Source organism: Hemiscyllium ocellatum, chromosome 3 (genome assembly GCF_020745735.1).
Source record: "Hemiscyllium ocellatum isolate sHemOce1 chromosome 3, sHemOce1.pat.X.cur, whole genome shotgun sequence".
Lineage (NCBI taxonomy): Eukaryota > Metazoa > Chordata > Chondrichthyes > Orectolobiformes > Hemiscylliidae > Hemiscyllium > Hemiscyllium ocellatum.
This window is the reverse complement of record NC_083403.1, coordinates 54,450,935-54,473,378: the sequence shown is the minus strand read 5'-3', so window position 1 is coordinate 54,473,378 and position 22,444 is coordinate 54,450,935. Positions and strand designations below refer to the sequence as shown.

The 22,444-nt window shown below is 40.3% G+C and overlaps 1 protein-coding gene across 1 annotated transcript in view; it reads left to right on the top strand.

Moving 5' to 3' along the window:
• The first annotated feature begins 166 nt into the window (after positions 1–166).
• Positions 167–22,444, top strand: part of me1 (malic enzyme 1, NADP(+)-dependent, cytosolic) — a 425,357-nt gene continuing 403,079 nt past the window's right edge. The window contains exon 1 of the mRNA XM_060850027.1: positions 167–469. Coding sequence (XP_060706010.1) covers positions 341–469 — 129 coding nt within the window. The 5' untranslated portion in view covers positions 167–340. The remainder of the gene's footprint in view (positions 470–22,444) is intronic.

Genomic DNA, 22,444 nt, shown 5'->3' with positions numbered 1-22,444 from the left:
TCATTGGGTATTTCCAGCATCTTACTCATGGAAAATCATGTACCTCGGTCGAGTTTCCAATTGTCAAAACCTAGCAACATTGTTATGGTTTATCAATGCTCGTAGGATGAATTGGTTTGCAACTGATTGATTAATCTAGACTAAACAAGATTAATCCAGTGTTTCGGATTGGAACAGTCGTTATCTCACTTTGCAAAGAGATAGTGCAGCTCCGGATAAGCTTATAAATCTCGGGCCTGGTATCAAGGGCAGTTCTCGCGTTGCGCCTCGCGGTGGAAATTGACCCCGGTTCAACTTTCTTGAGCAAGTTTCATTTCATTCTCGCCCTCGGGATCTTAAAATGGCAACGTACGCGGCGAGGCGAGAGTTACCCAAATGCAGATTGCAAGGACACAAGAAAAGCCCAAAAGCCTCTGTTGACACCAGGAAAAGGGGCTGTGATATACTCAGGGACCCGCACTTCAACAAGGTAAAGTGCGAGGTCAGCACTGCAGGAGTGGGCGGAAAGGCCGCGAGCTCAGTGGTGATTGACAGGCCAGCGCGGGGTCCCGGGGGCCGGTGATTGACAGGCCAGCGCGGGGTCCCGGGGGCCGGTGATTGACAGGCCAGCGCGGGGTCCCGGGGGCCGGTGATTGACAGGCCAGCGCGGGGTCCCGGGGGCCGGTGATTGACAGGCCAGCGCGGGGGCGCGGGGGCGCGGGGGCCCCGTGGCCCGGGGATTGACCAGTGCCTTTGCACCCTTGCAAGAAACAGCATGTGTTTAGGAAGCGGCTGGTTCTTTTTTTTATCGTGGGGGGTGGTGGAGGTTGTCAGCTTGGTGCAAGGTATATTATATACGGTAGCACTCGTGCTTTTACTTTATTATCTCCAAGCTTCCGAGGAGTGACTCACTCCGTGAAACTCTCAGTGAAAACGGAGAACCTATAATTCACCTCACTGAAGGGTGTGGCAGCTGGTGAAGCCGCCGCCCTGGGGATGGGTTATCTTGACTTCTTCGATCCATAGACACTCCCTCGCCGAGGTCAGATCTGTGGCCTGTGGTTAGTGGGTGTGACTGCATCAGCGAGGAGCGTGGAAGCATCAAAAGTGACTTTTTTTAATGATCAAACGACACTAACTACTGTAATCTCAATTAAGTTCAGAGATAGGGATGCAATAATTCAAAACATTACAGCAAACTTCATTCTTGGAATAGGCAAACGTTGCCTGATGTCAGTGTAGTTCGGCTGCACTGTGGTCTGCCGCAAAGCATGACACATTTAGTTATACAGTATATGTTTGCAGGTTTCTGTGGCTCCATAAGGTTGAATCTGAACTTAAATCTTACATTAATTCAGCTTTTACAGGATGACGGATCTGCTGGGCTTTTCAATGTAATAGGCTGAAGATTTAATTTCCGCAGGGCATGAAATGCAACGCAACTATGTTTCCAAAATTGTAGTGTCACCATGCAACATAAACTGTTTTGTATGGATATGAAAATTCTAGTCTGTCCGCACTTCTCAACTACATAACGTAGAGCTGACTGGTAGTGCTCTACTGTTGCTGACTAAATAAAGAAGATTGACTGACTTTCATATGCATAAAACTTTCATTTGGATCCATCTTGCTCTTTAGGAAGTTTAAATTGTTTGATTCCTGAGTTAGCAGGGAGTGCCTCTCTAATGTGCTTGTAAGTTTGTTCAGTCGCAAGTTAATGTCTTTTCTGTGTGCTGAACCCTTTTGCTTTCATTGCATTGTTTTGAAAAAGCTACTTTGTAAGAATTTGCTGTGGCTTTACAAACTTCCAATGCACAAGAATGTGAAGAAATTGCATCAATAACTTCCCTTTTTAACTTTCCATCCTTACTTGTTAAGGAAATGTACTGGTTTTCTTTTTGACTCCTCACTGTAGAAAGCCTCCCACAACTAGTGTGTGTTTTTGACATGGAGTTGTAGATTCAAGTTTTTACCGCACAGAAAAGGCCACTGGCCCATCTTTTTTCTCTCTGCTAATGATCAAACATCTACTTGCACTAATCCCATTTTTTTTGTATATTAGCTTGGTTTGCTATGGTATTTTGTGTTCCTGTTGTCCAGCCCCCTCTGGGTGGGTGGGGGAGCCTTTCCTAAATTGAGTCCCTTGCTTCTTACTTTAAAATTGTGCTCCCTGAAACATTTTGCCCAGTCTGTACCTCCCACCGCTGTACACCTCCATTAACCTCAGCCTACCTTGTCTCCATAGCTCAATTGCTCCAATCCAGGCACATCTTGGTGAATCTTCTTTGCACTCCCTTGTGCAATCACATTCTTCCTATTATATGGCACCAAAACTGCATTATTCCAGCTGTGGCTTAACTAGCATTATACTTGGCTCAATTATGACTTCCTTGAATACAACAGCAATGCCTTGAATAATAAGGCCAAGTATCCATATGTGTTCTTAACTATCTTGTTTATCTGTTCTGCCTTCAAGAAACTATGGACATGCATGCCAAGGTCCCTCTGATCCTCTGTACTTTTGAGGGCCCTGCTACCAAAGTGTATTCTTTTGCCTCCTTATTCCTCCCAAAATGCATCACCTCAAATTTTTCAGGATTAAATTCCACTTGCAGGGACCAGCCCATGTATGTTGACCTGGAGTCTAAGGCATTCCTCCTCCCTATTGAGCACACCAGTTTTCATGATGTCTATGAACTTGCTGATCATGCCTTCTATGTTCATGTCTAGACTTTTTGATAGAAGTATACATAGGTTTGGTATCCTTTTTATCTACATGTCCAATAAACCTAAGGGCTTTTCAAAAGTTGATCTGAATGACCTGTAGACTTACTGAGTTCAGGAGAAAGAAGCTTTGCTTTGACATTCATTTGAGTTAAGCAAACCTTTTTCCAAAAGGGTCTGACTGACCTGCAGTAGATCTAAGTGTATCTTGTAAATGTAAGTCTTTTGGTGATTGTTTTGTGCCTGATTCTTCTCCTCTGTAAATAGTTATACACATCCATGCACCCAATTTGATTGATGATAATTGGGTGCATGCATCACATGAGGTAACAATCACTCTGAATTATTTAACTGACTCATTTAAGCAGATTTCCCAACACAATCGTAGAACTCAACCGGTCCCAGAAACACTCTCAGACACTCACCTTGATTCTTAACATTATTTGCTGAATTAGGAGGAGATTAAAATGAAGTGCCAATTGATTTATTTCTTTCTGAAAACCAAAAGTATCCTTCATCTGAAAAACCATTTAGGTCTGAGATTTTAAGATAAAGGACACTTAACCTGCATTCTGAATTGTGTTCAATTACATCTGTTCCTTGTGCCTCTTGTTTTCTGTACTCTCTAGCCTCAAACCTATGTAAACTTTTGTTCCTCCATTACTGGTCTGTTGTGCATTTGACTCCCCTCTTCACAATGAATGATTGTGCCATAACATTCATGCATTGTGAAGAGGGGAGCCAGATGCACTTTTCGCAATCAGGCTTTTGGTTATCTGCAAACTGGTCTCAATTTTTGTCCAATTATAATTTTATGTAGTATATTGCAATTGGTCATTATATTTAAAGCCCCATATAAATGGTTGAGATTGGTAAACTAAGGTACATTTTTTTCTCTAAGTATTTCCAGTTCCTTTGAACATGAATATGTTGTTGGAAATTTTATTTATTTTACTAATGCAAAGGTGGAAGAATGTTAAGCAGGTAAATAAGCTTAAAATGGTAAATTTGGTTTCCTTGAATTTCTTATGACATTTAACAGTACATATCCTGGTTATAATTAAATCAGTGGTTTGCTTGATTATATAGTTGATGTTTAGGGTTATGACTGCTCCATATTGATGATTCTTGCAGTAAGTATGGTACTTGTGTTTGAAATAAAAATGCTCTTTGAAATGTTGTTAACTTCTGAAGTTTGCAATAGTTAGTGTGCTGCAGAGCTTTTTGTTGCAATGCTGTTTTTGGTTATGTAGAGCTCTTATTCACTTCCATTGTTAGGCACACTTTTTTTTTAAAAAGCAGATAATGCAACTGAACAAAGGTTTTAAATTTGCAAACCAATACTGTAGTGAAAGCTTTCTATTGGAGCAAGGTTTAGTTGAGTCTCTTGCAGGATGAAATTGGATTCTGACAGAAAAGGTTCACATTGTTTTGCTTGTGTGAACTGTCAAAGTATAGAAATGCACTCTGATGGAATGTCAGACTAGCTTTGGCTTTTATGATTTTTTTTGGGCTTGTTTTGAGTTTTGTTCTTAACATTTGTCAAATTTTTATTCAATGAGCACTTTTCACTTCAACTTCAGATGGTGGTTGTTGAAGTCTTTGCTTACAAGCACTATGGAGACAAAAAAGCAGTCTTTTTTGGAATGTTTGCTTCATTGTATAATTTAGATTGTTTTAAATTTTAATGTAGCGGTTTGATTTTTGACAATGGCCCTAAGCAGTTTGTTATAACTACTGAAAAACTGATTAATCACTTGAGAATTACTGTATCTGAATTAGAGGTAGATTAGATTCCAGCTTCTGCAATCCCCTGAAAGTGCTACTAAATTTAAAATCCTGCTAACTCCTCCCCTCACACACAGCACATAAAATATGTTCTAGAACCAATAAGAAAGCAGGAAGTATTAGTGTTGATGATTATATCCTTTGCATTGTCAACCCAACAGCAAAAGGAAAACTTTTTTTTCCCAGCGATGCAAATTCAGTCTTTCGTTTGAACAAGAGAAATTTAATGCTGTCACTAACATTTTGGATTTTGATCAGATTCACTTTTTTTTTGAGAAATGTCAGAAACTGGCAGTGACAAACTCTAATCAGAACCCCAGATAATTGGAGAGGTATTCAACAACTGAGTTTAAATACAGCACCAGCCTAAACTCCTCAGGCTGTGGCACTTGTGTTCTTTGGATTGAAAGGTTCCTTCTCAAATGGATTCTTAGGATGCAACATTGCACACTTATGTTTCTCTCAATCTTGTTGATGTTTTAAAAGCGTTCAAATTTTGCCGCATTGTCCAACATTGAGGATCTGCAGCTAATTGCTGTATTTCTTAGGATTAAACCAAAATGGTATGTCTCATTTGCCCAAGTTTGATACATTGGTAGAAGTATAAAATTGTAAGGTTTCGAACAAGTCCTGTAGTTGTAATGCCAAATAGGCTTCCATGCAGATAAGTGTAATGCTGTTTGTTTTGACATTTGGATGATTGGGCACCACAGATGCACACTTCTCTTTTTAATGTTGTAAAGATGAGCCAGTGTTTTGTTAAAACTTCAAAGGCTAAATTATGATGGATTACACAAGCTTATTTCCTAGATTATAGAAGGTCATGGATGATTTGACTTGGGTTTTCAGGATTTTGAAAAGAATAGATAAAAACTTTCTGGTGATGAAGTTTAGAAAAAAGAGGCATAACCATACAGCCAGACTAGGCAAAAGTGAGGACTGCAGATGCTGGAAACCAGAGTCCAGATGAGTGGTGCTGAAAAAGCACAGTGAAGGGCTTTTGCCTGAAATGATGATTTTCCTGCTCCTCGGATGCTGCCTGACCTTCTGTGCTTTTCTAGCGCCACTCTAATCTAAACTATAACCATACAGTCAGCCAGCTCATTTCAGGCAATTAATTTGGATTAGCTTCCCACAAATGGTAGTTAAATTGCAGAAAACATTCTCTCCCAAAAAAAAATTCAGAGCAAATAAATTTTAAAATGTAAATGATAGAATTTTGCTAACCAAAATTGTTGGAGAATTATGGGGCCAAGACAAGTGGATGGTGTGAAGTCACAATCAGCTGTGATTTCATTGGACGGTGGAACAATCTGAATGAGCTGAGTGAGCAATTCCTTTTGCTAGATCCTTTTGTAATTTCTCTGTTTTAATTAAATTTTGCAGAAAAACCATATTCTGTGCCAGAGTTGATGTTTCAGTCAACTTTTGGTGGTTTTTGTATTTCCAGTTCCAGGACCTGTAGCATGTTGCATTATTCATTTCTCAGCAATTGTTGCTTTTTTCATGTTTATATATGCCAAGTGTGTAAAAGTATTAATTATGCAAACTTTTGATTTTGTAGAAGTTATTTCTTGGTGGCATACTACTGACCTAACCAAATAGTGCCTACAGTAGAGATCCTGCCATTGCATTTCAATCTTGATGTCCAGCTAGATGACTATTATTTATCAGTAACAAAGCTTTTTCTGTGTCTTTATTTTGCCATTTAACTGTTGAGTCCACTGGTGATTGATTTGAGACATGTTTCTGGCCATTTTGAAGCCCCACATTGTGATTGACTGACTGTGCAGCTAATTTTAAGCAAGGGTGAGAACAAAGTTGGCTGTCAGTGGCTCAGTGGTTAGCATTGCCTCATAGTGTCAGGGACCTGGATTCGCTTCTAGCCTTGGATGACTGTGTGGAGTTTACACGTTCTGTGTTTGCGTGGTTTTCTGCTAGATACTCCCGTTTTCTCCCACAGTCTAAAGATGTGTAGGTTAAGTGGATTAGCCATGCTAAGTTATCTGTAGTGTAGGCACTGTAGGGATTCGATGATAAATTTTTAACCACATTTAATGAGCTGTGTGCACTAGTTCCAGGGATCTGTGATCCTGCACCCCACTTTTTAGTTTAAATTGACTTCCCTTGCTCTGCAAATTTTTGAGTTAGAATGGGTTGACAAATGACAGATTAACATTTATCAGTTTGTCCCTGTCATCCTCATCAATACTTCCAAGTGGGTTGTATCACCTACACATTTTGAAATGCTGCTTTGTCACACTAAGATTGGGAAAAGTGGTGGTCTTGGCATGAACCTTACTGCACTTCAAAAAGTAACTGCTCATCACAGCCAACTTTGTATACGTGGGCCTCAACTTGACTGATAGGCAGAGTTTGGTGTGGATGACATGGTCAGTCTATTGTTGGGAGAACCAGATAGTAACCCATGTTCCTTCAAAGGATGCATAGTACTGGTGGTGGGCAGCACTTGACCTCCAAGAGAACAAAGTATCCAGTTTGGATGAAAACCGACCCACAAAACCGCCAGTCATGCCAAAGCTGGCAACTGTAGATAACTGGCAGTGACACTGGGAGCAATGATTGCTGCTGGCAATGCTCGGTAACTTCTTCACTCGGGGATTGCTGGATTCCTGGAGAAAGGGAAGGGGGTAGCAGTGGAGGTGTCCTTTGGTCTGCACCCCTTTCCTGAAGCTGAGTTCTGCAAACAGTGTGCCTTGAAAGAACCCCTCCAGGAGGTTGATGGAAAACTCAGCAGTGAATTTCTGAGTCACGACTATATTCTGGGAGCTAAGATAGTGGCCTTTTCAAGTGGCTTAATGAACCAAGTATGTAGTCAGTTTCCAATAACCTGTATACAACTTATTAACAACTTTACACTCCTCAACCTTCTCTGGGTTGATCTTGCCAGTAAACTCAACTAAATTAGTTGATTTGCTTTTAACAATTCAACATTAACTTTCCTCCATTAATTAATCCTTGACCAAGTGACTGTTAACTTTATCTTGTGTGAAGACTCTTGTCCACCAGACCAGTAAGAAAACTGAGACAGGATTCTGAATTCCCCTCATGCAGCAAAGAATGACTTGCGTTCACTTATTGCTTTTCACAACACTGCTTATCTGAGTACTTAAGCCAATTTGTATTTTGTCTGTTTCAAAAGTTGTAGCTTAGATGGCAGGTGATTTACATATAAAAATCTGTTTATTGACATAATAGCTGTGTAATGTAAATTGAAGGATAAAATTTGGGACATTGGGGCTAACTCCATTGTTTTCCTATAAATGTGTCATGCAATCTTTTTTAACATTCATGTGAGCTAGCAGGTGGGGCATTAGTTTAACATTTCCATTCAATCCTCTGTAGATGTCGCACTCTGTACTGCATGAGAAATGTCCACCTTGATCTTTGTTTGCTACCTCGGGTGGAATTCAAACCCAAAACCACCTAACTTGGGGGAAAAAATGCTACCAACTGAAACCAAAATACGATTAAAGCAGACTGAATTTGACCTAACTTCAGAATGCTTCTAGAAAAGTTAGTTGGTGCAACTTCTTGTTTTCTGGATATTTTCTTTTCGTTTGGGAACTTTGAAGCCAAACGTTAAGACCACTCATTTGTAAGAGTGATATCAGAAATAAATCTTCCTCCCACAAGGTAATGGCAGGATCAGTTTAGTTGCCAAGGGTGAAAGAGTGGCAATTTTGCAGGAAAGTATTAGTTGCTAGCTGTTTGAAATCTGTGATGCACTTTACTGTGATTATAGCTGGAAATTGAAAAAAAATGTAAAATAAATCTCCCCTTCTCACTATGTGGAAGGTTGTATTTTTTAACGCATGTTATCTCAGAATGGTAAACATTTTGACAATTTTCTTTAACCACTGCAGGGTGTTGGACACCCCTGACCTACATTGGCTGATCTGGTTTTGTGTAATAGTGGGTGAAGGAATTTTATACTTTCCAATTAATGTCATAAAAGGTCAATGCTCCTTTTGTCTGTCTTTTTACATCTGATGTGTGGTTTGAACAGTGCCCCTCTAACAATGGCAGTGTTAAGAAAAAGCTGCTTAAGCAGGAACCACTTTTATACTGTATAAATGGAAGGGCTTGTGGTGTGGTTTTACTTTTGTGGAGCTGAGACCACCCAGAGGAAGCAGTCTTGCATAATTTGGCTTCCAGTTGTTGTAAATGAGCTGGTGCAAAGCCAAATACTTAAACTCATTCCCCCCACCCCTCCCCCACCCCAAATGTCTGGTGGCCCACTGTCTCCTATGGAAACCAAGTACACTGTTGGAGTTTTGATAGTATGTGCAAAACATCTGTGGATCACTTGAAATATGTTGAACTATATGTTTGAAGTGTGTATTTTTTTTGTTTTGAGGCGGGATGTTCTACAGGTCACTGCTGACCAGCCTCCAATCCTGCACACTCTCTGTAAACGTAGTTCATCCAATAGCTCTGCTTTTAATGCCCTGTTTTGCACCTAGCTGTATTCCAATGTTGTCCTGTGCTGATCTGTAGTGGCTCCTGGCTTGGCAATGACTGTCCTTTTTTAAAATTAAAGTTAAATTCCGAATTCATGGAAGGAAGCTTTTGACCTCTATGTAACCACCTCTAATTCTGAACCTTCCAGGTTTTCAATTAGTGCTTCTAACTTTCAATCTTTCACCTATTGGCCTTCAATGGTCTAGATCCTAACCTCAAGTATTCATTCACGGAACCTATCAGACATGCTACCTTGCACATCCCTTTATGATGAATTCTAATTTGATTTGTACCCATTTTGTGCTGTCAACTGTCAAGCTGTGAAAATTGTAACATTTTAGGAAACTTGTCATTCCAGTATTTTCGATTTTTTTTTCCCCGAGCAATATGGGCAGGATTTGTACACATTGTCGTTAAGTAACCAATTTAACAACAGGTGGGTGTATATGACAGTAAGAGTCAAAAGCAGGGCCCATGCAGAAAATTGCTGTTGTGCTGTGCTGCTGAGAAGTCATTACTTTTAAAATCATCAAACCATACTGTACAGAAGAGGCCCTTTGACTGAGTCCATGTGGTTGAGATTAGGGTAAAGTCCCAAGAGAAAGAGAGCCCTGTGCAGTTAGGACTTCCCTCCAGTCCTTAAGAGCTGGTTGGTGCAAATAAATGTTGGTGTTAGAGCTAAGGAAAAGCTTGGAAGCAGTCTGCAATCAATTAATATTTCAGTGCAGTTGAGTATGGGGATTGAAAAGCCCATCCGAACTTGCTTGAAAAATTAGAGTTCAGCAATAACTTGGGCTCACTAGCATCTTGAGAAAGCTAGCTGTTTGTTTGCTAAATGCTGGAACTATCAGTGGGTGGATGCTGGAATGCAGTTCTGAGAATCCAAACAAGTGCAAACCTAGAAGGGAAGCTGAACAACTCAGCACGAGCATTGGTTGAATCATTGGTGCCATAATGAGGTGGCACGATGGCTGTGGTTAGCACTGTTGCCTCTCAGCCCCAGGGACCCGGGTTCAATTCCAACCTCGAATGGGCGACTTGTCTGTCTGTGTGGAGTTTGCACGTTCTCCCTGTGTCTGTGGGTTTCCTCCAGTGCTCCAGCTTCCTCCTGAATCCAAAGATGTGCAGGTCAGGTGAATTGGCTGTGCTAAATTGCCCGTAGTGTTAGGTAAAGGGTAAATGTATGGGTGGGTTGTGCTTCGGCAGGTCGGTGTGGACTTATTGGGCCGAAGGGCCTGTTTCCACACTGTGTGTAATTTAGATTAGATTACTTAGTGTTCAGGGAAGTGTAGGCTAGGTGCATTAGTCAGGGGTAAATATAGGACAATAAGGTAGGGGAATGGGCAAGAGTGGGTTCCTCTTCAGAGGGTCGAAGTGCCTGTTTCCACACTGTAGGGATTCTGTGATCAATAGCTTAAGACGGGTATGTGAAACTATGTCCTTGGAAGAGAAGAATTAGGATCTGTTGTTGAGTTTTTGAATGAGATTGGATAATTCACTATGTCCATGGAGTTGTTGAGAAATCCATAGTATTGTCTTGACTGCATTAGTTATTTAATATGCTTTATGGTGTGATCAGCCAGATTCTGTTACCTGTATTAACCACTGGTTTATACCATACGTTGGAATACAAGGTGCAGGGATGTGGGTGGGTGGGTGTGTGCGCTTGCCTGAACCTTTCTCTTCTCTTAAAATTCAGGCTGTTGTAAACTTTGTTCTGGTCTGGGGTCAATATACTAAGTGTTCCTCTGCAGTCTAACTCTGTTAACTCACTGGTCACTGGCCTGCTCTAATTTAATGTGGCTTCCAAATGTTGGGAGTTCCGGAGAGTTGGTGGAGGAAGAAATGGAACACTTGGGTGAATCTTCAACATACCTGAGGAACTCTACACTATCCAGGGCAAAGCATGCTGCTTGGTTGGCACTTCAGCTACCACCTTCAATGTTCACTCCTTCTACTTCTAATATCCAGCAGCAGTGTACACCATTTACAAGATGCAGTGCAGAGATTATCTCAGGCTCCTGAAACAGTGCCTTTTATACACCGACTACTAACTCCCTAGAAGTACAAGGACAGCAGATATATGGGGATACCACCTGTACCTGTCCATGCTACTTGCCAACCTGATTTGGGATTGTGTTGCTGTTCCCTAAGTGCTGCTAGGTCAAAATTCTGTTACTCCCTTAGTAATGGAGATGGCTGCAGTTCAAAAGGTAAAGAATTCGACGTTTCGAGCATAAGCCCTTCATTTCCTGATGAACGGCTTATGCTCGAAACGTCGAATTCTCTATTCCTGAGATGCTGCCTGGCCTGCTGTGCTTTGACCAGCATCACATTTGCAGCTGTGATCTCCAGCATCTGCAGACCTCATTTTTTACTCGCAGTTCAAAAGGTAGTTCACCATCACCTTCTGAAGGTCATCTAGGGGGTGGGGTAAATGCTGGTCCAGCCAGTGACACCCACATCAGTGTTTTTAAAAAAGAAATTCAAAAAATCAAATGCTACATGAAAAACTTTACACAATGTGCAGTGTGAATCTAGAGCAAGCTGCCTGACTGTGGTTAAAATAGATTCAACTGCAGTCATGGAGATGTACAGCACAGAAACAGACCCTTTGGTCCAACTAGTCCATGCCAACCAGAGATCCCAACCCAATCTAGTCCTACCTGCCAGCACCCGATCCATATCCCTCCAAATCCATTCTATTCATATACCCATCTGGATGTCTGTTAAATGTTGCAATTGTACCAGCTTCCACTTCTGGCAGCTCATTCCATACACTCACCCCCTTCTGCGTGAAAAAGTGCCCCTATGGTCCCTTTTTATATCTTGCCTCCCTCACTCGCCCTAAACCTATGCCATCTGTTTTTTTTATCTAATTCCGAGAAATTTGTAAGGATGTGGGGGGGTTTTAGGATTGACACTAAATGTATTAAGTGATGTAAGGAATTAGCACTGACAATGGGTCAGTGGTTAAAGTGCAGGAGGCTGTCATTTTGTGATTCTGTTGGTTTATAAATTTGTAACTCGCAAATGAAATTCCATTTGACATCTCACTCAGTAACTTGTGATCAATAAGCTCTTTTGCTATGTGGATATTGGTGGGGAAGTTATATAGGGTTGGGACTGGTGTTTCCAGATAGGTTAGCCAATAATCCTTGCATCTACAAAGATGCATATCGATTGGGTGACCAGATAGTTGAACTGAAAAAAACTGGCATGAGAGAATGGAGGGGTGGAAAGAGCCGGGAGTATGTTGTGGATGGAAAGGGAGCTGAAAATGTGTTGCTGGAAAAGCGCAGCAGGTCAGGCAGCATCCAAGGAGCAAGAGAATCGACGTTTCGGGATGAGCCTTTCTTCAGCCCTTCTGCTCCTTGGATGCTGCCTGACTTGCTGCGCTTTTCCAGCAACACATTTTCAGCTCTGATCTCTAGCATCTGCAGTCCTCCCTTTCTCCTAGATGGAAAGGGAAGCGAGCCAACAAAAACATTGGTCTTAAATTTTAAATGAAGTAGTTGGAAACTTTGAACTAAAACTATATCTTTTAGTAAACCTATACCCAGAATGCTATAGCCTAAATAAAGGGCATTTTTATCTGAAAGCTGCCTGCATTAGTCTAAGGTATAGCATGCTTTTCCTATATCCAAATGTAAGTTAGTTGGGAGTTTAGCAGCTGTCTGCACTTGGAGAAGACTCGTTTGTACTTTTCACATTTTCTTTGAAAAACATCTACAATTATTCAGTTATCTGAATGTGAGGTGCTGTATTTTGGAAAGGCAAATCAGAGCAGAACTTATCCACTTGATGGTAAGGTCCTAAGGAGTCTTGCTGAACAGGACGTTTGAGTGCAAATTCATACTTTCTTTGAAAGTAGAGTAGCAGCTAGATAGGATAGTGAAGAGGGGGTTTGGTACACTTTATCAACCAGAGCATTAGGTATAGGTGTTGGGAGGTCATGTTGTGGCTATACAGGATATTGGTTAGACCATTTTTGGAATATAGTGTGCAGTTCTGGCTTCCATCCTATTGAAAGGGTGTTGTGAAACTTGAAAGGGTTCAGAAAAGGTTTACAAGGATGTTGTCAGGGTTGGAGGATTTGCACTATAGGGAGAGGCTGAACAGGCTGGCGCTGTTTTCCCTGGAGTGTCAGAGGCTGAGGGGTGACCTTTATAGAGGCTTATAAATAATGAGGGGCATGGGTAGGATAAATAGGCAAGGCCTTTTCCCTTGGATGGGGGAGTCCAGAACAAGAGGGCATGGGTTTAGGGTGAAGGGAAAAATTTAAAAGGGACCCAAGGGCCAACTTTTTCACCCAGTGGAGGTACAGGTATGGAATGAGCTGTCTGAGAAAGTGGTGGAGGCTGTTTACAATTACAACACTTCAAAAACTCATTTGAATGGGTATGAGTAAGAAGGGTTTAGAGAGATATGGGCTGGGTACTGGCAGATGGAACTAGATTAGATTAATATATCTGGTTGGCATGGACGAGTTGAGCTGAAAGGTCTGTTTCCCTGTTGTACATCTGACTCTGATCTTTTATCCCTGGTTGCAGTGTGAGCACTAGACATTATTCTGGCTTTTGTATTGAGCTCCAATCTGAACTATTATAATCAGTCAACTATTATGTGTAATTTCCTGTTTACTTTATTTACTGAACTTCATTGTAGATTGGGATGACATGTTATTACAATGTTTGGTTTAAAAGTGACCAGTCAACAGTTGGAAAGTTTTCATTTGATGTATCTTAGGTGCATTTATTAATGAATAATGTAGGTAATGCTATCTAACATTTCTATGTTGGGTTATACCTTTGTACAGAGAAACCATGCCAATTGTGTAGACAGTGGTGGTTAATGATTTCAATGGTATTGTTTCAATTCTTAGCCTGCTGAGAAAGACTGACTGAGATCAACTGATAGGAAATCTAATCTGTTGCACCCAACTATGGGAGTGAGATTAGTTAAATTAAAAATAGTGCTCTGACAGATCAGATAATCAGCATTGATTCAATTGGCCATTCAAAGCCCGATCCATTGATTGATAGTTCCTTGATTAGGATAAAAGAATAACTGGACTAAAGGACAATGATGAAGCATTGTGTGTTGTCATATTTTAAAATCTAAAAGCCTGATGTGGCTGTCTAAACCACAACTTTTGAGGAAAGTGCTATCAACTTAGTCCAGCTACTTGGTATTTGCCATGCATTTGTGGTTTGTGTAATATTGAGTTGTTTGTTTCTGATACACCTCTTTGGATTCATCCTTGCTTTAATATTAACGTAAAACAAGTTGCCAATATTCTCTGCCCACTTAGGTAGTTTTTTTGTCGCATAAGTTTTATGTTTTAAGTAGCATATCATGAAACATTGTCTGACAAAACAGCATTGATCGTTTATGCACTTAGCACAACCTAGTCCCTGCATTGTATGAACCAAAGTACTGCCTTCTGCATACAGTATTTAATGAACCATTACTGTTGAAATGGGCCACTTCAGTTTCTGATCATTTGTCACTGGAAATGAAGCAAACGTTCTCTCTTTTGTCTTTTGAATGATAGTTAGCAAAATAACTGCCACAGCCTACTTATTCCCTGTATATGTATTTCAAAGCAAAATATTGTGCTTCATTAATGGCACCTGATGGAAATCAGCAGCTCGCAATTTGTTAACTTGTGCTTCAGTGAGGGGTTGCCAGTATTTACTTGCATGCCAATAAACCAGTATTGTTGAACCAACCGAAAACTCTCAAATGAAAGATTGCTAGTTTAATCCTTATTGTGATATCCCTTTCTGCAAGAATTAATCCTTGACTTAATCTCTATTGTTTGCAATATCTGATCATTTTAAAAAAATGTAGGACATGACTACTGTGGCTAAAAATGAGCTCCTGAGCATCCCAATCTCTAACATCATACTCCTTTTCTGAGGAAATGTGTACATTGTTTTTCATGAGGATTTGCGTGATGGCTTGGAATCATTACTTTTATAAATGGCCATGCTACTGATTTTTGATTGAGCAGGCAGAAAGATCCATCTATGCATTAATGAGTTTTTTTTACCTTTTGTAGAGCATCTGAGGTGTAACTTGATTTAACTCCCATAACACAAGAACAAGACTTGGGAGATGTCATATGAAAAGTTCAGTGGATTTTTATTACAGCTCCTGGTATTTATGCATTACAATCTCAGACACAGTAAGTAATTCAGGTATGAACTGTGGTGATTTCCCTCAGTGTGACATTTTGCAAGAGGAGTCAGCAAGATGGAGATTGAGACCATTTTAATACTATTTGATATGCTATGATCCAATGATTACCTTGTGCATAATTCTTTGAAGGCATGCTGCATACTAGCTCAATGACAGAGGTATCACAATAGGCATCAGTTTTAACAAACAACACTTTTTTTTTCCCCTCCTCTCTCTTTCTCCCTCCCCAACTGCCTCTCAGCCCCAATCTCCAACTGTTTCTTCATCTAAAGTTTCTGATTTAAACTACATATTAAGTTTTTAATGCAGCTTTATTTTCAATTTGGGCTGGACAATTCCCAATGTTTGCTACAGGATCCTCCCTGCCCCATTATTACTGAACAAAAGCAAAAAACATGTTCCTAATTTAATGAAACAGCTACTTAATGCATGTACTGATAGAATTTGCAATTTCAATATTTTCTTTGTTTCAAAAGTCTGATCCTTTTGGAGTTGATGTGCTGCTTCACAGCCTAATGCAATGTAATAGCCTCTAGAAAGGCATAACTTGTACATGTGAGAGTGTTAGTTCTCACAATGTAAGAAAATTCTGCCATATGTTTTTGATTTGCACTGACTTTGCAAAATTGTTAAAAATTGGTCACTGGCTGCTAGGACTGCAGGGTTTCTTGCATGTGCACTGTAGGAGTTTTAAAAATGGGTTCAAACATTCACTGCCTTTTTGTGTATGGCACAGCAGTGTGCTCAATATGTGAACTTTCTAGAAGTGAAGATGTCTGCGTACAGAATGCACACCTCCAATAGTAGCAGTCGTGTGAAGGGGTGTTCATACATGAATCAGTGTTACAGCACAGAACAGCCATTTGGCCCATTTATTTCTTGGATCGACTCATGAAGAGAGCATCATTACCTAGTGCCAACCTCCTGCTTTTACCCCATACCCTTTGTGTTCACTTTTGTCCAAATAATTATCCAGTGCTCATCCTTTATGCCTCAATTGAACCTGTCTCCACCAAATATCCAGGCAGTGAATTCCATATCCTAACTACTTCGTGTGTGAGAAACAAGCTTTTTTTTCTCTGATCACCTTTGCTTGCTTTTGCAGATTACTTTAAGTACAATGGATTTCAATCTAAATAGGCCCACTTTTGCACAAAAAGTTATAATTGATTAAAGTCAGCAAATATATACATGCATGCTCTTAATAGTAATAGTTCATTTATTGCCTTTAAATAACTGGGTACATATGAATGTTTTTGTCATTGGCTGTTCATTCTGGTGGTGTCCTTTTGGGAGGTGCTGGTCTTATGACATGAGCTACAGTTGTAGTCATACTGTTGTTTGGTTGCCAAGGATCTCTGGGTCTAATGGTTGTGTTCTGCGCAGGTGGTGTTCACCTGTTCCTGATCAGCCACCTGCTGCTGAGGAACAGCTTCTGCAGTTGGGTGTATGGTATGTGCCTGCATCTGTCATTCACTTCTTCTGAGTAGCAGCAAGTTGCCACTTGGGCTGGCTTTTGTTGACAGTATTAATGGTTTTATAGATGTTTTTAATTAACCTGTTCTGATGTGCTCTGGCACACCTCCAGAGCTAGTGGGAGTTGACCCCAAGGTGGTGTAGTGGCAGCATCCCTACCAAGAGCTCGGTGAGAGACTTTTATATCTTGACTGGCTCCAGTGCTGAACTCTGGCAATTGCTTAGCAATCTTAACAAAATGAAAATTTGGCTATCAGTCTTTATTTTTAAAAACTGGATTTTGTCACTCTCACCCATTAATACCTCCGGCTTTAGTAGCTTTTATGGGCTTGGGAAAGTTTTCTGTGCGCTGTGACATTTCAGTCTTTTGCACTGAAATACTATCCATGCTTTCAGTAGCTATGTTTCTTATGCATCTTATATGCTTCTTTGATTCCTTTGGTGATTTTTCAGTGCCACCTCTGCCTTTCCATTTGATTTGGGTGTGGTGTTGAATTTCTCAATCCTTTATGAAGCAACTGAGTTCTTCACTTGTGAACTGAGGACTTTTTGTTGCACATGACAAATGTCAGGAATGCCATAGTAGCTGAATTAACCTTTTAACCATTTGACAGTCTGTGGTCATTGAAATCAACTAGTTAATTTCCCAGTAATCAAAGTAAAAGTCTATAGGGCAATATAATCAGATCCTGGGCATGTGAAGTGATCTACTCTCTGCTTCTTCCATGGTCTGACTGGGATGTCATATGTCATCAGTGGCTCTCTAGCTTGCATAGCTTGGTACCTATTATGAGCACTGCACTGGTTGATGCTGTCCTTGATTTTAGTTGCTCCTGTTCAGCCAGAAGAGTATACATTTCTTGCTTTCCCTTGAATTGAATCCATTCCTTGGTGACTTTCATGGATGCACTATAGCACCTTTTGTCTGAACTTCTTTGGGGATAATTTATTTCCATTGTATACTATGTCATCTTGGATTGTCAATCCATCTCTAAACACTCGTATAGCAACAGGTGTGTTCTTGATGCCTTTGGGTCACCCTGGCAACATCTTTGTAAATCTTTTTGAACCCTTTCAAGCTTCACATCCTAACAGTAATGCAAAAATCAACTGTAGATGCAAAGCAACACTGCTATAGCCTTTTTAAGGATCTTGGCAAAGACCTTTTGCTGTCAGCACACTTTTTTTTTAATAACATTTCTGAATCCTGTCAAGGCTGTTGCCAGGGTTCGAGGGTTTGACCTTTAGGGAGAAGCTGAACGGGCTGGGGCTGTTTTCAGTGAAGCATCAGAGGCTGAGGAGTGACTTTATAGGGGTTTATAAAATCATGAAAGGCATTGGCAGGGTAAGTAGACAAGGTATTTTCCCTGGGATGGGTGGGGGGGGGGGGGTGCGGGGGAGGAGTTCAGAACTAGAAGGCGTAGGCTTAGGGTGAGAGGGGAAAGATATGAGACGTAAGGAGCAACTTTTTCATGCAGAGAGTGGTGTGTGTATGGAATTGAACAGCCAGAGGAAGTGGTGGAGGCTGGTATAACTGCAACACTGAAAAGGCATCTGGATAGGTATGAGTAGGAAGAGTTTGGAGGGATATGGGCCAAGTGCTGGCAAATGGGATTAGATTAATTTAGGATATCTGGTCGGCTTGGATGAGTTGGACCAAGGGGCCTGTTTCACTGCTGTACATCTGACTCTATGCACCACCTACATGTTTGACTTCAGGCATCTTTTTAATTCTCTTCTTATTCAGTTTTAGGTTCATTTGGTGAACTCTATCAAACACTTAGGTTATTCTTGCACAATAAAATCTTTTTCCAATCTCTCAGCACCCATCAATTAGTGGATCATCCCCCACCATAGCTTCCACTCCAGGAGCATCACTAACTAGTCTGCACTGGCTAATTTCCTCTAGAGCGGTAGAAATCCCTTTGGTTGGCTTGGGGCAGTGGGAACTCTTTAGGGCTTTATTTAGTTTCTTTGGGTCTACACATAATCTGTTTCATAGTAGTTTTACAGCTATCATTATTATCTTGTTTAGTCCCTTTATTTTCCAGCTGTTCTATCTTGACTGGGCTTGAGGGTAGCTGGGGGATTAGTTTTGCATTCTTATCTTTAAGGTGATAGTCTCCTGCAAGACATCTTCACACTGAACACAACGGTGTAAATTATTTAGGATCTCTTCCACAGTCAATGATTGTGTACTGTGACACTTTTTTTGCACATCTTCTATACATTGAGGGTGACCAGTCCAAGGTTTTGAGTTACTCTGGCTGAGGTGAGGGGCACATTCTTTCCAAGTATTATCTGGTGTTCCAGATCCTGATTGATATTGCATTGGGTTTGCAGAGTTATCTGTCCTCTTAGCATGAGAATGGTGCCTTACTACAGTTTCTTTTTTTAATTTGAGTGCTTCACTTACGAATTGCCATGTTGAGTCACTTTGTACAGGCCTGTGGATGTCATGAAAGTGCAGGATGCATGACAGGTACACAATCCTTTATCCAAAAAGCTCAGGACGAGCTGCTTTTCGGAATTTTGAATCTTTTGAATTTCGGAATAAGTGACAGCTCACTGTGAAATGTTGAAAAAATAATTTTAGTAGATAGCAGGCTCACTGAGTAATGGACTCTGAGACAGAATTGAAGCCTGAAAGTGTTGGGCCACATTCCCTTGGCCATGTCCCACCTGAGTGACACTCATCAAGTGGGTGTGGAGTTGGGTTAACTGATTGCACACCAAACAACCATGTTAATGAGATAAAAACTTCACAAACAAACCTTCGGATTTTGGTTAAAGAGTTGTCTACCTGTAGTATCTGACACTTTTTAGTGTGGTTTGATAATCTCCTGCAGTCTTTATTCTGATACTTCCAAACAATCTGTCACCTATTGACTTGACTGACCAACTTGTTGTATGGTGTTTAGTGATTCACCAGAATTTTCAATATCTCTCCAGTGGTCATCTTTGCTTGTTGTTGTTCTTTATTTTAGCTAGCTGGTCATCTGCACAAAATGATTTTGCTTTTTGCAGTGAAAACACTGCTATCCCCACATTGGATGTGTGGCTTTCTCTTTTGTATGATGCCTTTACATCCTGCCCTTTGCCTGTGATTGTTTTACCATGTGTGCCTGAAGGATCTGACAGCATCATACAAGACCTGCTCTGTTCTAGCTGTTGATTCTCAACCTCTGCGCATCTGAAAAAATCGGTATGTTGCACTCCTGAGAGTATGTTTCTCTTCTCTCTCGGTCTCTTTTTTTATTATTTATTGCCTTGTACATTTCCATCTTTAATCATCTATTAATTGTGCAAAATTACACATTTGTGAGCTGAGTTAATGTCACATATTGATCAGTGGACTTCAGTTCACTTTGATCTAGAATATTGTGTGTGTGTACCATTTTAATGGTAATCAAAGGGTCCTTCAAGGCTTGTTAAATTTCAATCGTTTTTTTCCTGGAGAGATTTAGGATGGAATATAGTTTGAGATAGTATCTTCAAAAGTGAAGAAACTTGTAATTCTTCTGGTTTGCAACAAATCTGTTGCTATTTAATCATTCCACCATTGTGCATGGAACGACTTGCAACTTTTGCTTCACATTCCCTGTTGTTTGACCAGGATCTGGGAGGAGAAAAGATGCGATCATTTTCTTTTAATGAGTTTCGTTAACTGTGGTGGCTTGCTCCACTGATTCTTTTTAAAAGAAAATTCTACTGATGGCTGTTTTAATTCTGCAAATACCAATGTCTTCCTCTTGGCTAGGCTTGCTACCAGCTCTGAAGCACTTGCATCAATCTCACTTCTGACACCATGTTTTGACTGTACTGCACAAGGGTTTGGAAATAGAGGTTTGCCTACTGTGACTATGCTGCTGCTGTACCAAGCTTATGCTGTCCCTGGCTTTCCTGTTTCAGAGAGATCATAAAAGTAACCAATCAAGTGTCTGGTGCGATGGGTTTCAGGGCCAATTTGATTACAGCTAACAGATACTGCCTCAGGCAAAAGCTTTTCAAGGTTTTTAGTTCTAAACAAAAACCCTTGTACAATGAAAGGGGAGTGGCCTGTCCTCCCAGCTCTGCTTACCTCTGGTTTGGTTTGGGTTTTTAGCAGTCTGGCTGTTCACTGAAAGCAGTCTGTTTGAGGCTGCTGATCTAAGAAATAGAAATGTGGAAGAGGGTGGTCTGTGTGTGTCCCTCCCTTAAACTAAGTGGCTTGACCAGCTGCATCTCTCCTGGCATACCAACTTAACACTTGCTCAAAACAACTAGCCCAGTTGGAGTCTGGGCTACTTTCTTCACAGGTTTGAGAGTGTGTCCCAAAAGGTAAACAGAGATCTGACTGAACCCGTTTACACAAGTCCTGAACAAATGTTCGTTTAAGTTGTTAATGGTTAGTCGCTGGCAGGCCTGTGATTGGTACATGGTTTCCAGTCAGAAGTTGCCATGTATGCTCTAACACCAATGTGCATTGTTGCCAGTGAATTATATTCTGTCTTGGATCACCTAACTGCAATTGGTCATAACTCAATGAACTAACTGCTACTCTTTTTTAAGTCATACAGTATTAAACCTGGCCGGATATGCTTACAAGATGAGAAAATGTGTTGTATGAATTTCATTTGAAATAATGACTTGCTTTAGTTTGTTTAAATGAAACAATCTGTTACTGATGACTTTAAGAATCCATCCACATTGTTTTAACATTACATGTAACCCTACCATTGAAATGTTTCAAACGCATTGCCGTAATCTCTGTGCATTGTTGCAAAGCAGTCTCAATACATTTTTAAAAATTTCCTTAAATATTTGTGTTGCAATTTTAAAAATCCTATTATGCTTGCTTTGAAAAACAAATCTGAAATAATCTAGTGCTTTCAAACATTTTAGGTGAAAAATATTTTCCCAAGAAGTGATTTTTATTTAATGCTGTAGTTGAATCTTTTTTCCTTTTTCGCATACTTCATATTTTGTTCAAATAACACTAAATTTTCTCATCCAGAAGTTGCTGTCTTGGAAAATTTTTCATTTTTCACTTATTCTATTGTCAGTCTCTTATTGCATGTTTCCTATTAGATGTATGTAATCTTAAGGCTGGTTGTTTGTTGCTCTCATAGAACGGAGCTCCATCTATTGCGATGGTAGGTGATATGAATACAGATGGTGGGGGTTGGAGAATCCAGGAGAGATGTGACAACATTTTGACGTTTATCTGAGAGTTTTGTTTTGCTCTGAGCTTGACATGAGGAATTGTTGAAGATTATTTTGCTTAATAAAGGTGTTTAATGCTTGTGTTTCCACAAGCTTTTCATATATTGTAATTGTATGCCTTTATACTAACTTTCATTATGAAGCTCACTTCAGCATTAGAATTCATAACTTTTTATTGTATAATTCAAGTGTTTTTAGTGCAGTCATTGACATTTGTTCTATATTGTGCATTAAGGGGGTATCTCAAATATTTCTTGTTTCATGTGAATGGTGCAATTAGTTTGGTGTCAGCCCAGTTATCAATAGCTTGAGTCTTAAGTGTTCAAATCCAGTTCTCATTTGCATTGGGAAGACCAGCTGCGAAGTGCTAAATGATCCGGCCATACTATACCAAAGACAAGCAAGGAAGAAACTATGAAGACTTGGGATGAGGTAGCAGGGTTGAATTAGTTTTCAATTGATGACATTGATTAGACTGTTGACCTTTTGTGCTTGGGGCTTGTGTAGGGTTCACAGTCAAACCCTTCAATTCATTATTAACAGCAGCTACAAAGAGATTTTGCTGTCTCTGTCAGAAGAT